The sequence below is a fragment of the Arachis hypogaea genome, chromosome 8, assembly GCF_003086295.3.
Source record: "Arachis hypogaea cultivar Tifrunner chromosome 8, arahy.Tifrunner.gnm2.J5K5, whole genome shotgun sequence".
Classification (NCBI taxonomy): Eukaryota; Viridiplantae; Streptophyta; class Magnoliopsida; order Fabales; family Fabaceae; genus Arachis; species Arachis hypogaea.
Genome location: NC_092043.1, coordinates 45700831 through 45722546, shown reverse-complemented (window position 1 = coordinate 45722546; position 21716 = coordinate 45700831). Strand labels below are relative to the sequence as shown.

The 21716-nt window shown below is 26.6% G+C and overlaps 2 protein-coding genes across 5 annotated transcripts; both read left to right on the top strand.

Annotated features, from left to right (window-relative positions):
- Window positions 1-1168: 1168 nt before the first annotated feature.
- LOC112707793 (AP2-like ethylene-responsive transcription factor At1g79700) lies at window positions 1169-12315 on the top strand. 4 transcript variants are annotated; one of them, XM_072201766.1, is made up of 8 exons: window positions 1169-1520; window positions 1614-2203; window positions 2283-2365; window positions 3655-3743; window positions 5868-5992; window positions 6767-6843; window positions 10931-11161; window positions 11771-12315. In XM_072201766.1, exons 2-8 carry the CDS (start codon window positions 1992-1994, stop codon window positions 12028-12030), a joined length of 1077 nt encoding a protein of 358 aa, XP_072057867.1. In that variant the 5' UTR covers window positions 1169-1520; window positions 1614-1991; the 3' UTR covers window positions 12031-12315. The 4 variants fall into 4 exon arrangements, with proteins under 4 accessions (XP_072057867.1, XP_025615544.1, XP_072057866.1 ...); XM_025759759.3 differs by having other exon boundaries at window positions 1180-1520; window positions 10931-11176; XM_072201765.1 differs by having other exon boundaries at window positions 1180-1529; window positions 10931-11176.
- A 4293-nt stretch (window positions 12316-16608) lies between these two features.
- Window positions 16609-18671, top strand: LOC112707792 (uncharacterized). The gene is made up of 2 exons (XM_025759756.3): window positions 16609-16773; window positions 17255-18671. Exon 2 carries the CDS (start codon window positions 17408-17410, stop codon window positions 18605-18607), a length of 1200 nt encoding a protein of 399 aa, XP_025615541.1. The 5' UTR covers window positions 16609-16773; window positions 17255-17407; the 3' UTR covers window positions 18608-18671.
- The last annotated feature ends 3045 nt before the right edge of the window (window positions 18672-21716 follow it).

Sequence of the window (21716 nt, the reverse complement as noted above, 5' to 3'; positions counted from 1 at the left end):
TATTATTTTATTTATACTGTAAACGAAATAATACATAAAATACATTTTCCTAAAAACGTTTAAAAATATTTATTTTGATAAATAAAATATTTATTTAATTTAAAAAAAAAGCCTATAAGCATGTGCCCTCTTTATTAATATTTTTATCTGCATAAACTTAATATATATATATATATATATATATATATATATATATATATATATATATATAATATTTTTCTAACTTAATATGGGATGTACAAATAGCTAACATGAGGAACTACATTACTTTTTTTTTCTATAGCTTATTTTTCTGTAAGTTTCATGTTCACATGATATGTTTTAATCATTTACTTTTCAAAATTATTGTCAATATAAATTGACTCCGTCATTATTATTTTGAGAAAATTGAAATATTTAATTTTGTAACAAAAGTCAGAGAAATTTCAAAAGTACAATTACAAAATTTATATGATTAGAGAAATATGAAATAATTATAAAGTAACAAAATTATTGTAAGTTTAAAATCACAACCACTGCCATATTATACACATTAATAATATGTTTCTCTAATTGCAATACTTGATACATCAAATATACAACTAGTAAGTACGCATGGAGTACATATTTTTTATGCACTCTTTATTATTAAAATATGTTATTTTTGTATTTTGTGTGTTTTATAGTATATACATGAATAATTTTATTATTTTAATTTAATAAATTATATTAATATTTAAAATATAACAAATAGTCCGAGAATCTGATAATATGGTTGAATTTTTATAATTTATTAATTTTTTGGTAACTTAACAAAAATAAATTTATATATGTTAGTTATAATTATTTATAATTTATTATACAAATACAATATCTTTTAACAAAGAAAATCAATCATTTCATACAAAATTTTTAAATAATTTATTCACATATCATGGTGGCAACGAACTTGGACAGATTCCCAAACAAGGAAAGCCAGCGTAGAACCCAAATCCTCATTGGTAGCATGTCTGCAGAGTGCCAAGTGTTAGAAACTATACACCAAGAGTAAGCGTAAAATTTCATCACCTATAGTCAATTAACTAACTCATCTTCAAATCTTTAACCCAAGTTCAAAACAAAACCATTCACTGTTCTATTTTCCTTTTCTACTTCCTTTCCCTAGTTGTTTTCTACCTTGACTTCACTTCTTCTTAAGTTCCCACCACTCTAACAATAATCTTGACATTTTAATTTCAGAAAAAGATAAATTTATTTATTTATTTATGTTCTCCCATTTGCCTAGTTATCAACTTGTCCAACTTTTTTATTATTCCTTCTTCATTTCTTAGTCTATCTCTCTGTTTTGGTAACCAACCTTAGGTTACCAGAAAAAGCTGTTAAAGCTGTTTCGATATTAAAAATATAATAAACAATTACAATATTTACATTACATTAGTATTGTTTCTGTTTTTTATCCTAATGGGTCGCCTTTCATAGTTTCTACTGCTACAATTGAAGAATTGCTCTCTCAGATCTGTTAGATTTTGGATTTCATACTAGTAAGATCAGTTTAGTGTTCATCTTCATTTTTATTTACATTGTTTCATCTTCTTCAATTTATTATGGGTTCTTATTTAATTTTTTGGCAATAGAGAAACTAGCAAGGTCTTATCAACAGTGATGATTGTGCACAGGACAGCTGCAAGGACAGAACCTCACACTGTTAGAGCCATCTAACCATTTATACATTTTTATCATCAATTACTTTTACTTGTTATATGTGGTTTAAAGAGAGGTCCACATGCACCAGCAGTGCATTACTCTCGGTCATTTTTAAGGTGCATGACAGAAAGCCCTCATATATATAGAATCTACTAAAACAGTCATAAAAGAGAGAGAGAGGGAGTTGACACACATTCAAAGGCATTTTGTCTGTTCCGATAAAGAAGAATAGAAAACAGAAAATACACATTACATAGTGCAATATTTTCTTCTTATTGGACGAAGAGGGTGGTGGTGGTGGTGGTGAGATGAAGAGGTCTCCTAATTCCTCTTCTTCATCTTCATCATCTTCTGTTGGTGTTGGTTTTGAATTAAAGATTAATAATAATGATAAGTATCCAAGAAGCAAAAATAGCAGTAATAATGTGAAGTTATCACAGAATAAAGTATTGAAGAAAACAAATAGCTATGACAATAGCAGTGTCAACAAAAGAAGCTCCATTTACAGAGGAGTAACCAGGTTTGATTTCATTTTTATTTTCATTTGCATGTCTCTATTGACAGTTTTAATAATCAATAATATGTTTAATGATCCATAGGCATAGGTGGACAGGGAGGTTTGAAGCTCATCTGTGGGACAAGAATTCTTGGAATAATATTCAGAGTAAGAAGGGACGACAGGGTAATTAAATTTTTTCATTATACTATTTTCACTCTTATTTGTCCATCTTCATTTACTGTTTCATAGGTTTATTATTTATTTATAAATTTTATTAAACTAAACTTACTCATAGCGCTTACAAACATAATGTATTATGATGAAAATTGTTTTTGAATACAACTATAGAATTGTATTTTTTGAAATGATAAATATTTTAATAGATGTGTATAAAAAAAGTTTAATTTAATTATTCGACGTACTTAAGTTTTATAAATTACATTTGTTATATATATTTTTTTTGCATAATTTCTTCTAAACTGTACTCAATTTTGTTATATGATTTATGTTATCGGTTGATTTTTCTTTTTTTATAATTTTCTGTCCATTTCATACGGTCACAAAAATAGACAATAACAATGTTTTTGTGATCTTTACTAGCCAATTTAGAATCTTTACTATATTTGAATAACATTGAGTACCTGAAGAAAGTTTTGAAACAAAAATAAGATTTGAAACAAAAATAATTGCTTGTCAGATCATTAATAATTGGATTTTACTAAGGTATTTGTTTATATATTGACATTCTTAAAAATTAGGATAATTCGATTATTTAAAAATTGAGAATATTCTTTAAAAACAATTACAATTCCTTTTAACAGCATTTACATGCACAATATATTTTCCATTATTATTTGTTATTTTTAAAATTAATTTACTATTAAGCTATTAATAAAAATGAATTAGATTAAATAAATTAGTTAACAACTCAGCTAAGATTTAATACATATGACTTCTGCAAACATATATTAAAGTTAGAAATAAAATATAGATAGTAAATATTTTTAAATTATTATTCAAATAGAGAATCCTACCTAAAGATGAATAGAATGACCATAAACATTTAAAGAGTTGCATTAGTCATTCTCTTAAATTATAGTGTATTCAAAACATGAATGAACGAATAAAAAGCAGTGGAAAATCAAGGAGATCTGTAATGTTTTGTTTTGTTATTTATGTTAAGTGTTTTGACTTTATCCTGTGTTTTCACTTGCCATGTTTTAATCTGTTTATGACAATCTCTGCCATGACAACGTTCACATACACTTCTGTCGCTGCTTTAGTTTATTTAGGTAAGTCTCCCTAATAAATCTTGGATCTCACACAAGCTTTCGGTTTTATGAATTTTTAATTCTAATGATATACTTTTAATTATATTGAGTTTTTTTACAAATTTGGGAAAATATATGTTATATTTTTTTTAAAACAAAAAAATATTAACTTACTTATTGTGACTTTACATGTGAATTTAGGGGCATACAATACAGAAGAAGCTGCTGCTCGCTCCTATGATCTTGCTGCTCTAAAGTATTGGGGACCTAATACAATCTTAAATTTTCCGGTATACTAATACATACATGCATATATGTATAAGAGGTCGCGAGTTCGAATTTTTTTATATTTTATAAAAAAAATTATTTGTGAATAATTATGCTGCTTAGGAAATACTTAACAATTTGAATGATATCTTCATTAAAAATTATAGTAATTTTTTTTTTAAAAACTAACGAGTTATAACTCAAATGACATAGTCTTTTTTGGTATTTGATATTTTTATTTTCGATGTTTTATCTAAACGGGATTAGATTATTGGTATTTGGTATTTTTATTTTTAATATTTTTGTTTTTAAAATGTTGTAATTTTTTTTTTTACAAAATCCTAAAAAATTAAAATACAATCCAAGCATGCAATTTTTGTTACATTGAAAGCCAATTTTTCTTATATTTCTTGTTGGGAATAAGACACAATTCCCCCTTGAGAAAACACCTTTGACAGAGAAATAAAATAGACACAATCACAACACAAGAATTTAACGTGGAAACTCCAATTACCGGAGAAAAAACCACGGCCGTTGTCAAATGACAACCAGAGAATATCACTATGTGAAAATTGTTACAACACATAGACTTCTTTCTCTCACCGGCACCCCAGTACACCCACACTCTTTCAAAGCAAATATCTAACTACACCTCACAACACTCTCTAATCAAAGAGTACAGAGGAAAAGAAAAATCAGATACAAGCTTAAAGTGTTTCTGACTGGTGCAAAAACAAATGGAGAACTTAGCCTCATATTTATAGCCTAGGCCACCCACTCCATTTGCTATCCTAAGCAATGTGGGACTAATTCAACCAAATCCTAACAATCTCCACCTTGATTGAAATAGTCACACATCTTCAGCTTCCATTGTCAACACCGACAATTCTTTGCTGCCATTGTCTATACCGACAATCATAGTTCAGAGAACTATCATACTCCACCATGAAAGTATACTCACTTGGAATTAGACCACTCCAAGAATTTCACCTTGGTACAGATCGAAACCTTGCTGAAAATTCATGGTGCAACTTCCAAATTGGCTTTTCCTGGAAGTTCTTCAGCCATCGACCTAACTCCGCCACACACCTTGCATCTCAACGCCAACCAATGCCCGTGTGCAATTGTGGACCTGATTGCCACAACTCATCCTTATCCATGGCAGTGCGGTAATACCATGAGGATACTTCTTGTCTTCTAGAGAACATCATCTTCTCTCATAGAGAGAGCAACCAGAGATCTTCTCCTTCAACGCCTTGTGCAAACCTGATTGTATCAACACATCCTTGACTTGTACTTGCCACAAGCCAAAATTGATTCTTCCATCAAATTTCTCTATTTCAAGCTTCACAGCACTTGAATATCCTGACATTGTTGCAACCGTATACTGGAATATTATAACTCAACTGTAGACCGTGCACTAGGAAGGGTCCCCAGGAAAGAGAGGTGGGTCACAATGGACACACTTAAATACCAAGTCTTTCCTTAGCCAGAACCTTTTCCAAACTGCACTCTCACAGAGTCACACTGCCTTCCAGCAACAACAACAGCAACCAAAGATCAACCTCAAGCTACAGGACAAAATTCTTTTTTGATGTGGAAGATCAGACTAGGCTGCAACCACAGAGCATACTAAGAATAAATCCCACCGAACCGAAGCTCTGATACCACTTGTTGGGAATAAGACACAATTCCCCCTTGAGAAAACACCTTTGACAGAGAAATAAAATAGACACAATCACAACACAAGAATTTAACGTGGAAACTCCAATTACCGGAGAAAAAACCACGGCCGTTGTCAAATGACAACCAGAGAATATCACTATGTGAAAATTGTTACAACACATAGACTTCTTTCTCTCACCGGCACCCCAGTACACCCACACTCTTTCAAAGCAAATATCTAACTACACCTCACAACACTCTCTAATCAAAGAGTACAGAGGAAAAGAAAAATCAGATACAAGCTTAAAGTGTTTCTGACTGGTGCAAAAACAAATGGAGAACTTAGCCTCATATTTATAGCCTAGGCCACCCACTCCATTTGCTATCCTAAGCAATGTGGGACTAATTCAACCAAATCCTAACAATATTTTGGGAAGATTATATATAACTTATAATTAATTAACTTTGGATGAACAATGCAGATGGAAACATATGCCAAGGAAATTGAGGAAATGAAGGATGTTTCACAAACTGAATACTTGGCTTCTCTGCGAAGAAGGAGCAGTGGATTTTCAAGAGGTGTTTCCAAGTATCGTGGAGTGGCTAGGTTAGTTTATTTATACATCACCTTTTTTATATAAATAATCTTTTTTTATTATACTATTCATTCAAAAAATTGTGCAAGCATGAAGCTAAGATCATTTACATTCCTAATACACAATGCACGCGATACAATATTCTAAACGTATTTTAATTTTAAAGTATTTTTATTTCTATCGGTACACTTTATTTATTTATTTTTAGCAAAAATTACATTTTTTTAAAATGTTAAAATGACATTTTTTTCTCTTATAACTTTTAAAATTTTTTTTTTAATCCATTTTAAATTTTTTGTAACTCTATCCATTTTTTTAAATTATTTTTTATAAAAATATCTTTTTACAAATTTTTTTTTGTGATTAAATTTTGTTTATCAAAATACCTTTTAACAAATTATTTTTTTACTGATTAAATTGTATTTTTACTAAAATTTCTTTAAAAAATTTTAATGACTAAATTATGTTTTCATAAGATAACAAATGATCTTTTTAATGTTCAAATTATTTTTTCAAAAACACAAATGGCAATCAACCTTGCTTCTGAAGGTTGTCTATGGAAGATCCATGGTTTTTCTTCTCCAAATTTTTAAAAGATATTTTGGTATAAATACAATTTAATCAATAAAAAATAATTTGTTAAAAGATATTTCGAAAACAAAATTTAATCAAAAAATAAAATTTTTGCTAAAAATAAAGAAAAAAATATCATGTTAAAATCTCTCAAAAAAAAAAAGTGAAATTTTTTCTTCTTTTTATTGAAATATTTCTGGATTTTTGAGTAGGCATCACCACAATGGAAGGTGGGAAGCACGAATTGGAAGAGTAAACGGCAACAAGTACCTTTATCTGGGGACCTATAGTAAGTAAAAAAAATTTTCACTATTCCCTAAATATGCATGTTCCTAAACTCAACATTGTATCATAGGAAAGTGCTAAGTTAAAAAAAAGAATTACATCATAACTTACAAAATTTTAGAGTATTGTTATGTGGCTAATAATTTTTTTTGACCAAAATATATGTATTTGTTTGAAAAATAAATGAAAAAGATAATAAAGAAGAAATAGACTACATATTAATTAAATTAAGTTTGTTTAAATGTTAGTTAAAAAATAGAGGATTCCAATCATTTGTGTAAAATTTAAGCAACTAAGGATAACAGTTTAGCAGTGAAAACTGAAAATATACCATACACAAAATTTTAGGTTTAAATTTTTTATGATGGTTGTTAAAAAAATTGAATTTGAAAGAATGCAAAGCAACCTTTGTATTTGTCAAATATGCCGAATGATTCTGCAAGTGCAGTTGGCAGACTACTAAGTACCAAACTGCCCGTTTGTCTGTGACTCTGTCCCCACACCAACAATGCTCAAATACTTTATATAGTACTTTATAATGTTTAGACTTTAATTAAGTTAAGATTACCTCATTAACGCTATTTGACTATTTCAACAATTCCATTTAATGTTATCATTAAATTGTACCATGGTCCACCTGTGCTACCAGAATACATTTATACTTGATCGGATTAATAATTAAATTAATCTCTAAAAAAATGAGATGTTTTTAAATTTATTTTAAAAAGTTTTTTTAATTAAATTAATTATTCAAAGATTATAAATCAATTATATTTATTTTTTAGTGATTTTATTAACAATTTTTATCAACAATTAATAATAAAAAAACGTTAATTAACAACATACATATACTTGATATGTCTAATTGAACGTTAATTAATATATTTATCAAAATTTATTAATTTAATCTCTTTTTTTAATTATATAATCTATATTCGAAATATTTTCAATATGACTTAATGAATAAATTGATAAATTTTCATAAACATATATGATTTACGTTTAATTGAACATGTTAGGTATTATGTATGCTATCAATTAATATTTTACGTCATTAATTATTGATAAAAATTGTTAAGGAGTATCTAAATGATAAGTATGATTAATTTGTAATTTTAAACGACCAATTAATTAAAAAAATAGAAAATAATTTAAAAAATATTTTATTTTTTAAAGCAAAATAAAATAATAAATAATAAGAATTTGCATGTTGTTGTGTTAGAGGCACATTTAAGTAAATTAATGTTATAAAAGGTTTTCTTTTTCATTTGTTTAAAAAATGTTCAGTGTGGCAAATCTGAGAGTTTTTAAAGTTAGTTGATAATACCTAAAATAAAGAGAGGGAAATTTAAATGGTATAAAAAGATTTTTATTTACCTAAAACAAAATAGAAATTAGCATGCAACAGGTGGAAACGGTACAGGGACACGTGCATTCCCACTTTCACATGTTGAATGTTGATGGATTCAACGTGTTCAAAAGTTGATAAGCACTTTATCATGAATCATAATTTCCTATTGTTCTATTACAATTACAAATCAAGCATTTTAATCTTAGTAAATGCTACAGTATTTAAAAGGTGGTGTTTATTTATTACAAAAATTAAAAAATAATATTTAATTTAAAAATATAACAATAAATAATTTAAAAAAAATTAAAATTTATTATAAAAAATAAATTAAACAAAATTTAAACAATAATTCATAGACACTATAAAATTTGCCTTTAATCTTTTGCAACCTTACACCATCTTTCCCATGAAAATATTGTGGTATCTCTCGAGGGAAAAAAAGTTGTCTGATTTATTGCCAATAATATATAATTTTAAAAAAATATTGCTAAAGCTAAGGTTAATATAAGCATTAAGAAAATTATTTAGTAAATTATTTTTCAACTAACATTCGGTCAATTTTTTTTCTCTCTCCTTTTTCTTTCATATCTCTTTCAAGTTGAAAGATTTTTTTTTTTTTTAGATTGAAGTAGTAAGAGTAACTCCAATTCATCATAAATATTAAGCTACACACAATTATATATATATAAAAAAGAGAGAAGGGAGATTGAGAGAGTCCCTTTCTTTATCGATAATATATATGGACTAATATTGGTCCCATATTGAGATTTTACATGTTTAATTAATTAAAATAACAATAATTTAATATTTTTAAATAATATGTTATTATTTCATTTTAGTTGTTGTAAATGTTTTAATTTCATTAATAAATTAAAACATAATTTGTAGTTAAAAATTAATTATTTACCAAAAATTTAAAATTAGTATATTTAATCATAATTTTTAATAAGTTTATAATTAATAAAAATTTGAAAAATAACATAAAACAAATGTATACACATTTCACTCCAATAATTCTCTATTTCTATCCCTATATACTCTCTTCTTTGTCCCTTAATTTATCTGCAGCAGATAATGTTTTTATCCTTCTATATATTATTAAAAAAAGGAATGCACTAATTAATTTATGTGTTAGACTCAACCTAAACATTTAGAATGTATTATTTTAGATAAATGTGTTTATATTCTTTTTTAATTGTAATAATAATTTTTTTCACTAATTAATTAATTCATGGCTAATTGATCTTAAACCCACATAAAACTTAGATATATCAAAAGATTTTTTCTTTATTAAATAGAAATTGACTACTACTAAATAGTATTAATTTTATGATTAGTTGGTCAGGATCTATCCAACATTTGACTAGAATTTTATAGATCTTATTATATCATCTTTAATATTATATTATTGAGTTAAACTCTAAAGTGGTATTTGAAATTGATTGTGTGTATTAAAATAATTTTTAAAATTGTAATTATATCAATTATATTTTTAAGATTGGCAAAAGTATATTATATATCTAATATGATGTATTTTTATCGATTAAAAAATAGAATAAAATATATTTTTTGTTTTTAAAATTTGCTAAAAGTTTAAAAAATATTTTTAAGCTTGTTTTAATTTTGTCCAAAAAATGATATATCCATGATGGCTAGTTTTTAAAAAAATTTATAACTAATTTAGCAATAATTTTATAATAACAACCATCAACACAAGTAAATCAAGAAAGATTTTGATCTTCTAAATTTTGAATTTCACTTTAAAGGACAAAGTGTGATCTCTCACCATTTATTTTATAGGTAGGAATAAGAGAAAATATAAGAAAAAAACTATTTAAGAGTAAAAGACACACTTTATCCTATCAAGTAAAACTTTAAAATTTAGAGGATCCAAATTCAAATCAAAGATAGTTATAATATATTATTGTTGGATTAGTCCTAAATTTTTTCAAAGTTTAATTGTCAGAACGATATTTAGTACAAATAAAATTTTTTTGGGATATAATTAAAATAAAATAAAATTAGAAGTATTTTTAAAATTGTTGACAAACTAAAAAAATATACTTTATCTTAAAAATATAATCTGTATAATTAAAATTTGACAGACTATTTTAATATATATGGTCAATTTAAAGAATTATTTTAGAAAATAACTCTAATATTATTAGTATTAGTATGTGAGATTATATACTATGATCTAGAGTTCAGTCAAAAAAATAGTTTATGAAATTGTTAATGTTTAAAGATGAATTATTAAAATACAATATTTGATTTAGTTTAATAATTTAATGTTAGACACAAAAATATCTAACTTTGCATAAACTAAAATAATTAATGAACATCTTTGGAGGGCACGTGACTTCTACGCCTCCTAGTCGTAGTACTGCAAGTAATAACAAACTTTATGTGATTCTCTGTAATAAACAATTAAAAAATTAGATATTATTATGAAGATTTTATAATTATATTCATATGAAAATATTTTTCTTTTACTATTAAACAATAAATTATAAAATTTAATTTTGATATGTTATAAAAGTGTGTTTTTTTAAAGTGTGACGAAATAAACAAAGCCACACTCTTAACACAAAAATTTTTATGAAAAAATATTTTTAGTATTTTCATTTGAGTAAATACCTTAAAAAATATATTTTTTTAACTTTATTCTTTTATCAATAAATTAGCTACTAACCCTCTCTTTAAGCTATTATATTTTTTAATTTGATTTTTGATATTGAAGACACTCAAGAAGAGGCGGCAGCAGCATATGATAGAGCAGCTATAGAGTACAGAGGAATAAATGCAGTAACAAATTTTGATATAAGCAATTATATTGACAAAATAAAGAAGAATGAGCCGTCTATGAAAGAAGCACAAACACATATAACTCCAATCTCTACTGAATCTAAAGAAGCAGAAGTAGTGCAGCAGGAGGCTCCTTCCACAGTAGTGGCAGATCCAGCAAATTTAGGTAACCAGAAAAAAGGTAATATAATACATATATTATATATTATATGTTTAATTAATATGTTAATTTCTATAATTTTATTAAATTTTTAATTTAGATTTTTATATATATTTTTTAATTGAATCTTTACATTATTTTTTATTTTGTAATTAGGTCATTTTAGTAAAAAAATATTAAAGCTAATTAAATATTTTTTTATAAAATATATGCGGTCGAGATTTAGTTATGTCAAATGTATTTTCATGAACTTTAGTTCATGTGCAATTTGTCTCCAAAATTTTTTAACAGTGCAATTTGACGCAAATTTGTTAAATGGTTGGATTTTTATTTACACTATTTGAAAACTTCAACAATTAATTTCACATTTTCTATGATAAAAATTTACATTTGACAATAGATTTGGATCCTCTAAATTTTGAATTTTTATTTTAGAGGATAAAATGTTATTTTCTATCCTTAAATGGTTTTTATCATATTTACTCTTGACCCCACTTATAAAATAAATGATGAGAGATCATATTTATTCTCTAAAGTGAAATTCAAACTTTAGAGGATCTAAATACTTTGACAATATCAAGTGAAAAAAATTAAAAAAGATCTATATCTATGCAGAAAATATGCAGAAGAAAAAAGAGCAGCCCAATACAGATATCAACGGCATACTTTCTCGGGATCTGAGATGGAGCTTCATGGATGCCGAATTATCCGAGTTCAACATGAATGATATTTTTCAAGGTGAAGGTAGTGGGTTGGAGGATGACATCAATCTTATGTGTATGGCTGATCCTGATGAGAGTAGTTTCAATCTGAACACTATCTTTGATGATCCTGGAAAATGTGGTGGAGATATGCATGTCTATGCCAATTATTAAGAAGCAAAAGTTCTCCTTCTTCTAATATGTGATCTCTTCAAGAAGCAAAAGTTCTTGTCCTGTTCTAGTATGGTTCTGTTTGAAAAATTGTTGGAGTTTGTTTTTCAGTTGTTGGTATCTGTTGTGATAGGTGAAGAAAAAACAAAAAAATAAAAAAATAAAATAAAAAAATGTTAAAGCAGTGTTGTTATTAAGGTAAGGATCGAGGTGAATGGATATCTATCTTTAGATCAATAATGTATGAAAAACTTGAATAAAAATAATTAATGATAGATATTTTATTTATTTTTTTGTTTTAAAACAAAAAAATATTTGATTTACAGAATCCTTCTAAAATGTTAAAACAAAAGGAGCATAACTTAAAATGGGAATTAAATTTAGACATTTATTTTGATTTGCTTAACAACAATTTGAGATTTTAAATTCTGACATTAGAAGAGTTTTGGCTCTAAGGTCCGTTTGGGAACACCACATAACTACTTTTTTCAACTTTTGACTTATAAAAAATTATATTAATAGTGTTTTGTACAATTTTTTAGATAAATTTTTAATTTTTCAAAAAATTATTTAAGAGCTTTTGAAGAAGTTAAAAAATGTAACTTTTTTTATTTTCAAAAGCTATTTTATCACTCATATTTAGGATCCATTTGGGAAACTTTAGAAATAATCTTTTTAATTTTTGACTTATGAAAAGTAATAAGTTATTATTAATAAAAATCTTTATATTTTAAGCTTTTTTTTTCAAAAGAACTTATTTAAGAAGTTTAGCTAAACTGGTCATAAAATAGAGCATACCCATTAAATTAGACAATTGTCGTAAATTTAAATTTGTAATTCTTTTATAATGAGAGTTAAAATTATAGCGTGTATTTGTTATTTTCATGGACAAATAGTATTCAATATAAGTTAACTAAAAAGAAAATAGATTTAGTCATATCAAACTTCACCTACAGAATTGGAATTTACTTTTTAAAAAGATATTTTTAATATAATGGTTATAGTTTTATAATGAGTACTACTTTAACAATTTAATTTAATTTTATACATAAACTAATTAGATTAACTATTTTAATTATGAAAATAAAAATGTCTGATGAATTATGGTCTTTTATATATATAAAAATTTTATTTAATTTTTGTCAACAATGTTTTCAAAAAAAATAAAAAATTCTTAATATTTATTTTTTTTAATTTTATTCATAACATTTTCAATAAATTTCAAGCGCTCAGCCTTACCCTTCTGCCCATTTTGTCACCATTGCGTCACTCAGTATACTTTAATATTAACAATAACCACACTTTTTCACACTATTATAATCCCTCATTATCATCCTTGTGATATCGCACCACTTTGGACCGGCTATTTAGATGGCTTTTTTATATTTAGATTTCTTTCACTTTTTTTTTTAATTTAATTTTTTCTTAAATTTGATTTCTTCTTTTTTTATTGTTATTATTGTTGTTGATGATTTTAAGTGAAGGCCAATTCTATGGTGCCTATAAGTTTTTGTCTAAATGTTGTCTAACTTACTTTTTATAGTAAATTTTAATTTTTTAAAAATTATTTATTTTTATATCTTTTAAATAAAATAATAATTTTTAACCTTTTTTAGTAAATAAACACTGTATTATAGGCACCATAGCATTTACCTTGAGTGAAATGCGGTTAGATGTGTGATAGTGAAAGCATGCTGTTCTAGTTGTGAGAATGAAAGAGAAAACAATAGAGGTTGTGGAGAAAGTAAAAATGGAAGCATCCAGTTTTTTAAACATTTAAAAGAATAAAGTGTGATCTTTTATTTTTAATTTTATAAGTGAAATTAAAAATAAATAAAAAAAATAGAACAATAAAAAGTGAAATTAAACGTTTAACACCATTCAATTTTTTTTCACTAAAGAGAATCCACTCCCTTATACGTGTGTGAGAGAGATTTTGATAATTCAAAAAACATATTATGGTGGCTTTTCAAATTTAAAAGAATATAGTATAAAAGTTAAAAGTGTATAGAAACATATACAAATAACATACAGACACAAACACTAACATGTACATTGCACACACAAAGGGCATTTGGAGATTTTAGAAGAAAAAAATTGTTACTAGCTAACCAAAAGTTCAACTCTCCTTCATCTTGATTAATTTGTCTATCAATAGGACACAATATAGTTTGTATTAAAAAAAATAATGTGAATAAAAATTAAAAAAACTAAAGATTTTCAATAACGTAATGAAATTAGATACGAACTACATAAAAAAAATCTCAATATTTAGGTATCCTAACTTCTAAATCAATCCTAACTTCCAAATCATAAAGTTTGAGGTTCCCTCAAATCTTTTGAGGGGTAAACACTTGTATCCAAACTCATATCAATTGCCTAATAATTTTTTTTTTCATAACTCTACTTTTTTTTTTTTATCCAATAGTATATAAATAAAACATAATTTTCAATCCACACTTTACAGTTTGTTCATATAGTAGTAAATAATATTTAATCACTTAATTAAGCAATCACAACCAATTAATCACATGTAAACAATGACATGATGCATATTTATCCCATTAATCATGAACTCACGTGTTGCTTTGTCAAACCCAACTCATCCAATAACTAACTTAAACATAATCTTCTAGTTGTGCATCTCACAAATCATGATGGATATGATCATAACTATAAAATATATAATTCATCAAAGGAGAGTGTGCCGTCACCTTCTTTTAGAAGAATCCCATAGAAAAAATGGCTGACTACCTTTACGAACTAAAAGAGAAATACTTTATTCATAATACAACTAACCACACTTTTCAAAATCTAAAATCCTCCCTCTCGCATACACGAAAAGTCGCATATGTGACCACTATCCATGTGCGAGAAAAAATTCACTCTTTGTGTATGCGACCCATTGCCATGTATATAATACTGTCTTACTATTTTCCCCGTGTATGTTGAACCATATATATACATCATTTGCTCTCTATTATTGGCACCGCAACATTTTCACTCAATTTACTAACTTCTTAAAATCACAACTTTTTTACAAAATTTGTTTAGCCTCTTTTCTTCAAAATTATAAAACTAAACTTTTCAATTTTTTCAGCACCAAAACTCCCATCTCAAACCAAACTTTTAAAGCTAGTTTATAACCTATCAAATACTCTTAAAATGTACAGAAATTCTGCAATCCATGCACTCTATTTCTCCACTCTTCTCTCAACCTTTTTCAATCCATATCTACCTATCTAATTCCAACATCTTTTACTTAATTTATTTTTAAACTTCAAATCCTCTAATCCTCCTCATCCACACTCCTTTCAATTTCACATTTTAAAATTAAAATTAACATCCTTTAAAATATGTTATTAATTTTTTTTCATGAAATATAAGTTATAACCATTTGTTATTCCTTCCAATTCTTTTAGGCTTTATTTTATGCCAAAATAAGAGAATAACAAGTTCCTAAAAAAAAAAAACATCAAGAGGTTTCATGCTTAGTAAAACAAAAACAACTTGAATTTTCATTAAATCCATGACACATTAATCTATTTTAGCACTTGTCTTCCTTACCCTTCTCATTTCTTCCCTAATCTATTTACACCAAGGTTTGGAAAATCGGCCGATTTTTCGAATTGGGAACCGACAATAAAAACAGTTCAGCTCATAGTTGTAAAAACCGGACCGAATCGGTCGGTTCGATCAGAAAACTGGTGAACTGGATTCTATACCGGTCCGATCCAGTGTTTGAACCGCACAAGGAATTGAACCGATCAAAACCGGTGCAAACCGATGAGATGGTCTGACCGAATCGTTTGGGAGAAAATATTTCTAAAATGCTTGAGGTAGGATTCGAATCCTGTCCTCAAGAAAACCAAAAGGCTCCACAACTACTAAACCACTATGTTTTCTATTAAAATTAATGCAAATTATAATACATATAGATATCTTTCATCAAATAGTTTACTTTTATTTAATTTATTTTAATTTTAATTATAAACTCACTCAGTCTTAAATTAATTATATTTTTATTTAACAATAATTATAAACTCACTTATTTTTTTATAATTATATAACATCTATTAATATTATTTTTTAATAAATACTTGTAGTATATAATAGTATAAAAGATATAAACTAATTAATAAATTATTAAATATTAAAAATAATAGTTATTTTAATATAAAAACAAAATAAAAATATTTATGATAGAGTAAAAATAATAAAATATTTATTGTTCATGTTCCATATTATTTTAAAATAACTTGATATTTTAAAATGTTAGTAAAAATATGTATTTTAAATTTTAATTTTAAACTTTTGACTATTTTTTATTTTTTATTTACATAGGACCGAGTCAATCGGTTCAACCAGTAATCCAACGATTGAACCAGTGACTCAGTGACCCAGTAACTTGATCGGTTCGATTGTCGGTTCGGTTCTGACAACTATGGTTCAGCTAATAAACATAACCGCCCGTTTCAAAAACACCTTTGGATGGTCAAACCGGTTAAGAACCGTCCGGTCGAACCGAACTGAGATTCGGCCGGTTTTCAAATTATGAAGAAAAACGACGTCGTTTCACTCATGAAGGGAAAAAAAGATAACACTAATTCCCTCGTGTGTGTTTCACTCACAGCGCCGCCGCCTCTGCTTTTCGCGTCGTGCCTCTGCCTGCTACTTCTTTGTGCTGTCCGCCGCTGCCGCCTGCAACTTCCAAGCTCCTTCTGTTGCTCTCTACTCGTCTGTAAGGTATGACAAATTGATAATTAACAATACTCGTTACTTGTTAGGTTGAATTGTTGAACCCTAGAACTACATGGTGCAAAGTGCAAACATATGAGATTTATGATAATTCCTTCTTTTCCTTTTTCTTGCATAAATCAAAGATATAGCTGAGGTGTTAGTCACACCAATTAAATAGTTGATTTCACTCTGGGTTCCATTTTTTTTTTTCTCCTTTCGGCTTTGACATTTTCTTTTGGTTCCCTTCATTGTTACTGTAGCACTGTAGATGTGAATAGTAGACTTGAGAGTTAACTCTCTAGAGTCTTGGTTGACAACCATGCACTACTACTTTGGCTTCTTCCTTTTTCTTTTCATTTTCTTTCTTCTCTAGTTTGCTGAAAGTAATGAGTTTCCATTTCATTTTCATGTTTTCTCAGTTACACTGTTTAGAGATTGAATTATGTTGAGTAGTTAACAATGTCTTGGTTGCTGAATGAACTTGCAGTAGGAGAACAGTGAACAATGTACAACCATGTTGATCTATCGTATATTAGTGGGTTACTGTTACTATCGTTGTGACCCTTGAGTAGGTCAATTTATTCGAAGGTTTTGTGAATTTGTATTCTCTGGAAGGCTAGTGCTATTTGATTTCACAGTTATGGAAGTAGCAAAGGCTCTTTCACACTCCAAAGCTGTCTCTTTTGGTTTCTCGATCGTGAGCAATAGCGTCTCTCTGAGACCTTTCAACAAGCATTTTCATGCTGATATACTTAATAATGACTGTCGATTTCACCGCAGACCTATACACATTGGTTCCCAATTGAATTGCTACTATGGAAAGCAATTCTCCTTGTTGAAACCAACAAGAAAAAGGGCTGATCTACTACCAACTCCTAGATGCTCAGTTGCTGGTAGCTCCAGCACCGAACCTCATAATCCAATTGAAATGCACTTGAGAGGTTTCTCGGCCGAGTCAGTAAAAGCGGCTCTTTTGCAGTTGACTCCCATTGATATTGTGAAGTGGTCTGGGATATTATCCATCATAGCTGCAGCCACAAAATGGACTGTGAATACACTCTTCAGTCCTTTCTTCTGGATGTATTTTAGTTGGTCATGGTTGTTTTGGCCGTGGTTTGTAGCTGTATTGATTGCATTTTACGGGTTACACTGCTTTGGGAAACATTTGCATGGCGAGGCAAACATGTTCGAGCAATTGGCGATTGTTACATCAGCTTTTACATGGCTCACTCTGGTTCCGCCAGGTTTTTTCAATGGCTACCTTGAAGGCTGGCCTTTTGTTTTCTTTTTTGTGTATCATTATTTCTTTTTCTTCAATGTTAGCGTTCGAAAGAGGTTATATGGAGACTATTTTACCCGTCCCCATGACCCTAAATGGGATGTGAACTTGCCGATGACGTCTCGCCTTGTGTTTAGTGCGGGAATCATGGTTGCCCATTGGCTTGCAGCATTTGAAGGGCCAGAGCTTCACCGGATACCAGGTGGGTGGAACAATCTTGGAATCTGGGGCTTAATTCTCACAACTCTACTAATGCAGTACAATGCTACATTGTATCTTGCTAAGTATTCAGAAAATGTGGTGGTGCCAACTGCTGTTGTTCAATTTGGACCGTATCGCTGGGTCCGTCATCCAATATACTCATCAACTATGCTTCTATTTGTAACAAACTTCCTTGCGCTTCGTGCACCCTTGAGTTTGCTGTTTGTTGTAGCAGTTTGTTTGTTGTATTATAGGCAGAAGGCAAAACTGGAGGAGGCTTTAATGGTTGAGACTTTTGGTGAGAGTTATACACAGTATGCTAGCAAAGTTAAGTACAAGTTTATTCCTTTTATCTATTAGTTGGTCTCTGAAATATATGTGTTAGAACTTTGAAATTTGATTGGAATGTCAGGTTTAGGCAAAAGAGTGTCTCTAGAAATCTGGAAAATTTATGCCTTAGTTTACGTTTTGATGCTCAAGTTCATTCCATTGTTGTTTTGATGGCATAGACAATTTACTATCTAATTTTCAAAATCATGCAAACAAAATCTTTTTCCATTAGGTGCAAGTGGACTACATCAATTAAACAACGTTCTTATATGCTTTTATAAATCATTTCCAAAGCATGCAAACATTGTTGAATTTTTTAAGACTGTGTAGTTGGAGGAATTATAAACAATTTCTAGGAATTTTAAAATGGAAATATTATATTCTCATGTTTGGTTCAAAATTTGAAAAGCTATTTATAAGCAAGTTTGATTCTAGAGAATCAAAATACCATCATTTCAATTTCTACCTTCTTCCTAAGTATATTTAATTCCCATGGGAATGGAATCTTAGTAACAAAGTAATACTTGAACCACACACACCTTAAAGGGATCTTGACCTGTGTGCTTGCATTTGTGCAAAGTATACCTGTTATGAATTACAAATGGCAAATTCTAGTATCCCTATCTTTATTATGCCTAAGGTGACTATTTCATTGACCAGTCAGTAGCAAGATGATAACTGGTGAAGACCATTAAATGCTTCTCAGTTTTGCTGTGTTCAAATCAACGTGTTAATAAAGGTAATTATTGTAAGTGGTGAGTAAACTTTAAATTAGGTAATATTGTAAGTGGTGAGTAAACTTTAAAAAGAAATATATATATTATTGTTATATAGGGAGTCAATACACAAAGATATATTATCATAATAAAATATCACACTATAAATAATTATATTTGTTAAATAAATTTATTTATATTCTATATCTATTATATTATTTTATATGAAATTAAAATATACTCTTCTAATTTAATATTATATATATTTGCTTTTGACATTGTCCAAAATTAAATTGGGATTATGTTTAAAATCTTAACACGGTAAACAGAATATAATTAATATCTAATATTTTAATAATTAAATATCTAAAATAAGTTAATAAATAATAATAATTAATACCTAAAATATCATATATATATATATATATATTTGTTTTTGATATTGTCCAAAATTAAATTGAAATTATGTTAAAAGTTTTAATATCGTAATTGAGGTATAATTAATACCTAAAATTTTAATAAGTAAATATCTAAAAAAGTTAATTAAATAACAACAATTAATATCTAAAATATTGAAATTTTTTTAAATAAATGCGAGAAATAAAAATAAAAAAATTAATAAATAATATTAGTGTTTAAATGAAAAAATTGATAAAGAATAATAATTATAAATGATCTATTTTAGTATGCATATTATAAATTAATGAATTAAACTAACTGATATAATGAATTATAATTAATTAATTAGTATAAATTATAATAAATTATATAACATTTAAAAAGAAAATAAATTGAATAAGAAGAAAATAAAAAGAAATAGAACAGATAGAAGACTACAATAAAATAAATTGAGTGTGAATCACATCCATTTCAATAATAATAATAAATAAAAATATGTCAACTTGATATCTAAAAAAATGATGAGATAAAATTATAATACAGTTCTAAAGTAAAAGCTTAAATTAGAGTATAACATCATTACACAACACAAATTGAAGATAATTTCACACTACAATATACCACAAACATGTAAATGACTTAAATTTAAATACGAAACATTTTTTATTTATGTATACATGATAATACCATGGTCTATAAATACTTCATGAATAACATTTCATATATAGCTCCGAATGATGAGCACAGGAGTTGGAGAGTATAGTGGTTTGTGTCTACGATAGTTGCCTTCTTACAACAACACCTCATAGGAAGAAAGAGAATTGTTGTAAAAGCTATCCAATGAAAGAGTAATTGGTAAACAAATGATATTTTCTTCTAACATACATGATCTTTTATAGTGGTAAAATACAAATGAAAAAAATTAAATTTTATATTTTTATATTAGGAATAGAATTTTATATTTATCCTAATAAAATTATTATTATTATTATCAATATAAATGGTTTACCATTAAGGTAACAACTTGCCACTAATAAAATCATTGAATAATGAATAAGAATTAGAAGGGTATCAATATAATTAAAATGAATATAATTAAAATGTTTAAAAATATTTTTGATTGATAATTAGTTTAATAATGTATTAAATATTGATTTTATATAATTATAATAAAGATATTTTCCTAAATTAATATAATGATGCATTATTCATTAAAATAATTAAAAATATTTTCGATTAATAATTGGTAAGTAGTTTAATAATGCATTAAATATTAATTTAATATAATTATAATAAAGATATTTTTCTAAATTAGTATAAATACGTATTATTCATTAAATGCATTTATTTTGGAGGGAAAATGAATTCATGAGGAAGTGACACATCACTTTCATTAGTTGGGAAAAAACTCAGTTTTAGTATATTAACTATTAAGTAGATAGATAGATAGATAGATAGATAGATAATATTAGAGTGTATATATAGATATATAATATATGAGAAGATTAATAAATCTTATCTAACAAAATATAGTTAGATAATAAAAATAATGAATATTATAAATTAATGAATTAAACTATTAATTTAAATAAAAATAATATGAATACATTTATTTTTATTAAATTAAATTATTAATTTAAAGTATATTTATCTAAATTTTAAATAAAATTTTTTATAATTTTAAAATTTAAATATGTGAATAAAATTATATTAATAAAAATATACTAATATAATTCAAATTGTATAGAAATAGGAACAATTTTATTTGTGAACAAACTTATTATTTTCAATAAACAAAAGAAGATAGTATATAAAATAAATTTTATGAGATAAATTATAATTTTAAATAAATAATTAAAATAAATAAAATATAAAATTATTAATTAATTAGATTTTATGAACTAATTTAATAACCTTAATAACTTATATACTAATAGAGCATATTAAAATTTTTTATAGTAATTATAATTATAATTTTATTAAAAATATATTTTATAAATTATAATTAATGTGTTTATAATTTT

Bases quoted from the DNA above. Each gene is read 5' to 3' on its own strand.
- LOC112707792 (XM_025759756.3), top strand. From the start codon at position 17,408: ATGGAAGTAGCAAAGGCTCTTTCACACTCCAAAGCTGTCTCTTTTGGT.
- LOC112707793 (XM_025759759.3), top strand. From the start codon at position 1,992: ATGAAGAGGTCTCCTAATTCCTCTTCTTCATCTTCATCATCTTCTGTT. The intron at 2,204-2,282 runs GTTTGATTTCAT...AATGATCCATAG, and splicing joins ATTTACAGAGGAGTAACCAG to GCATAGGTGGACAGGGAGGT. The intron at 2,366-3,654 runs GTAATTAAATTT...ATGTGAATTTAG, and splicing joins GAGTAAGAAGGGACGACAGG to GGGCATACAATACAGAAGAA.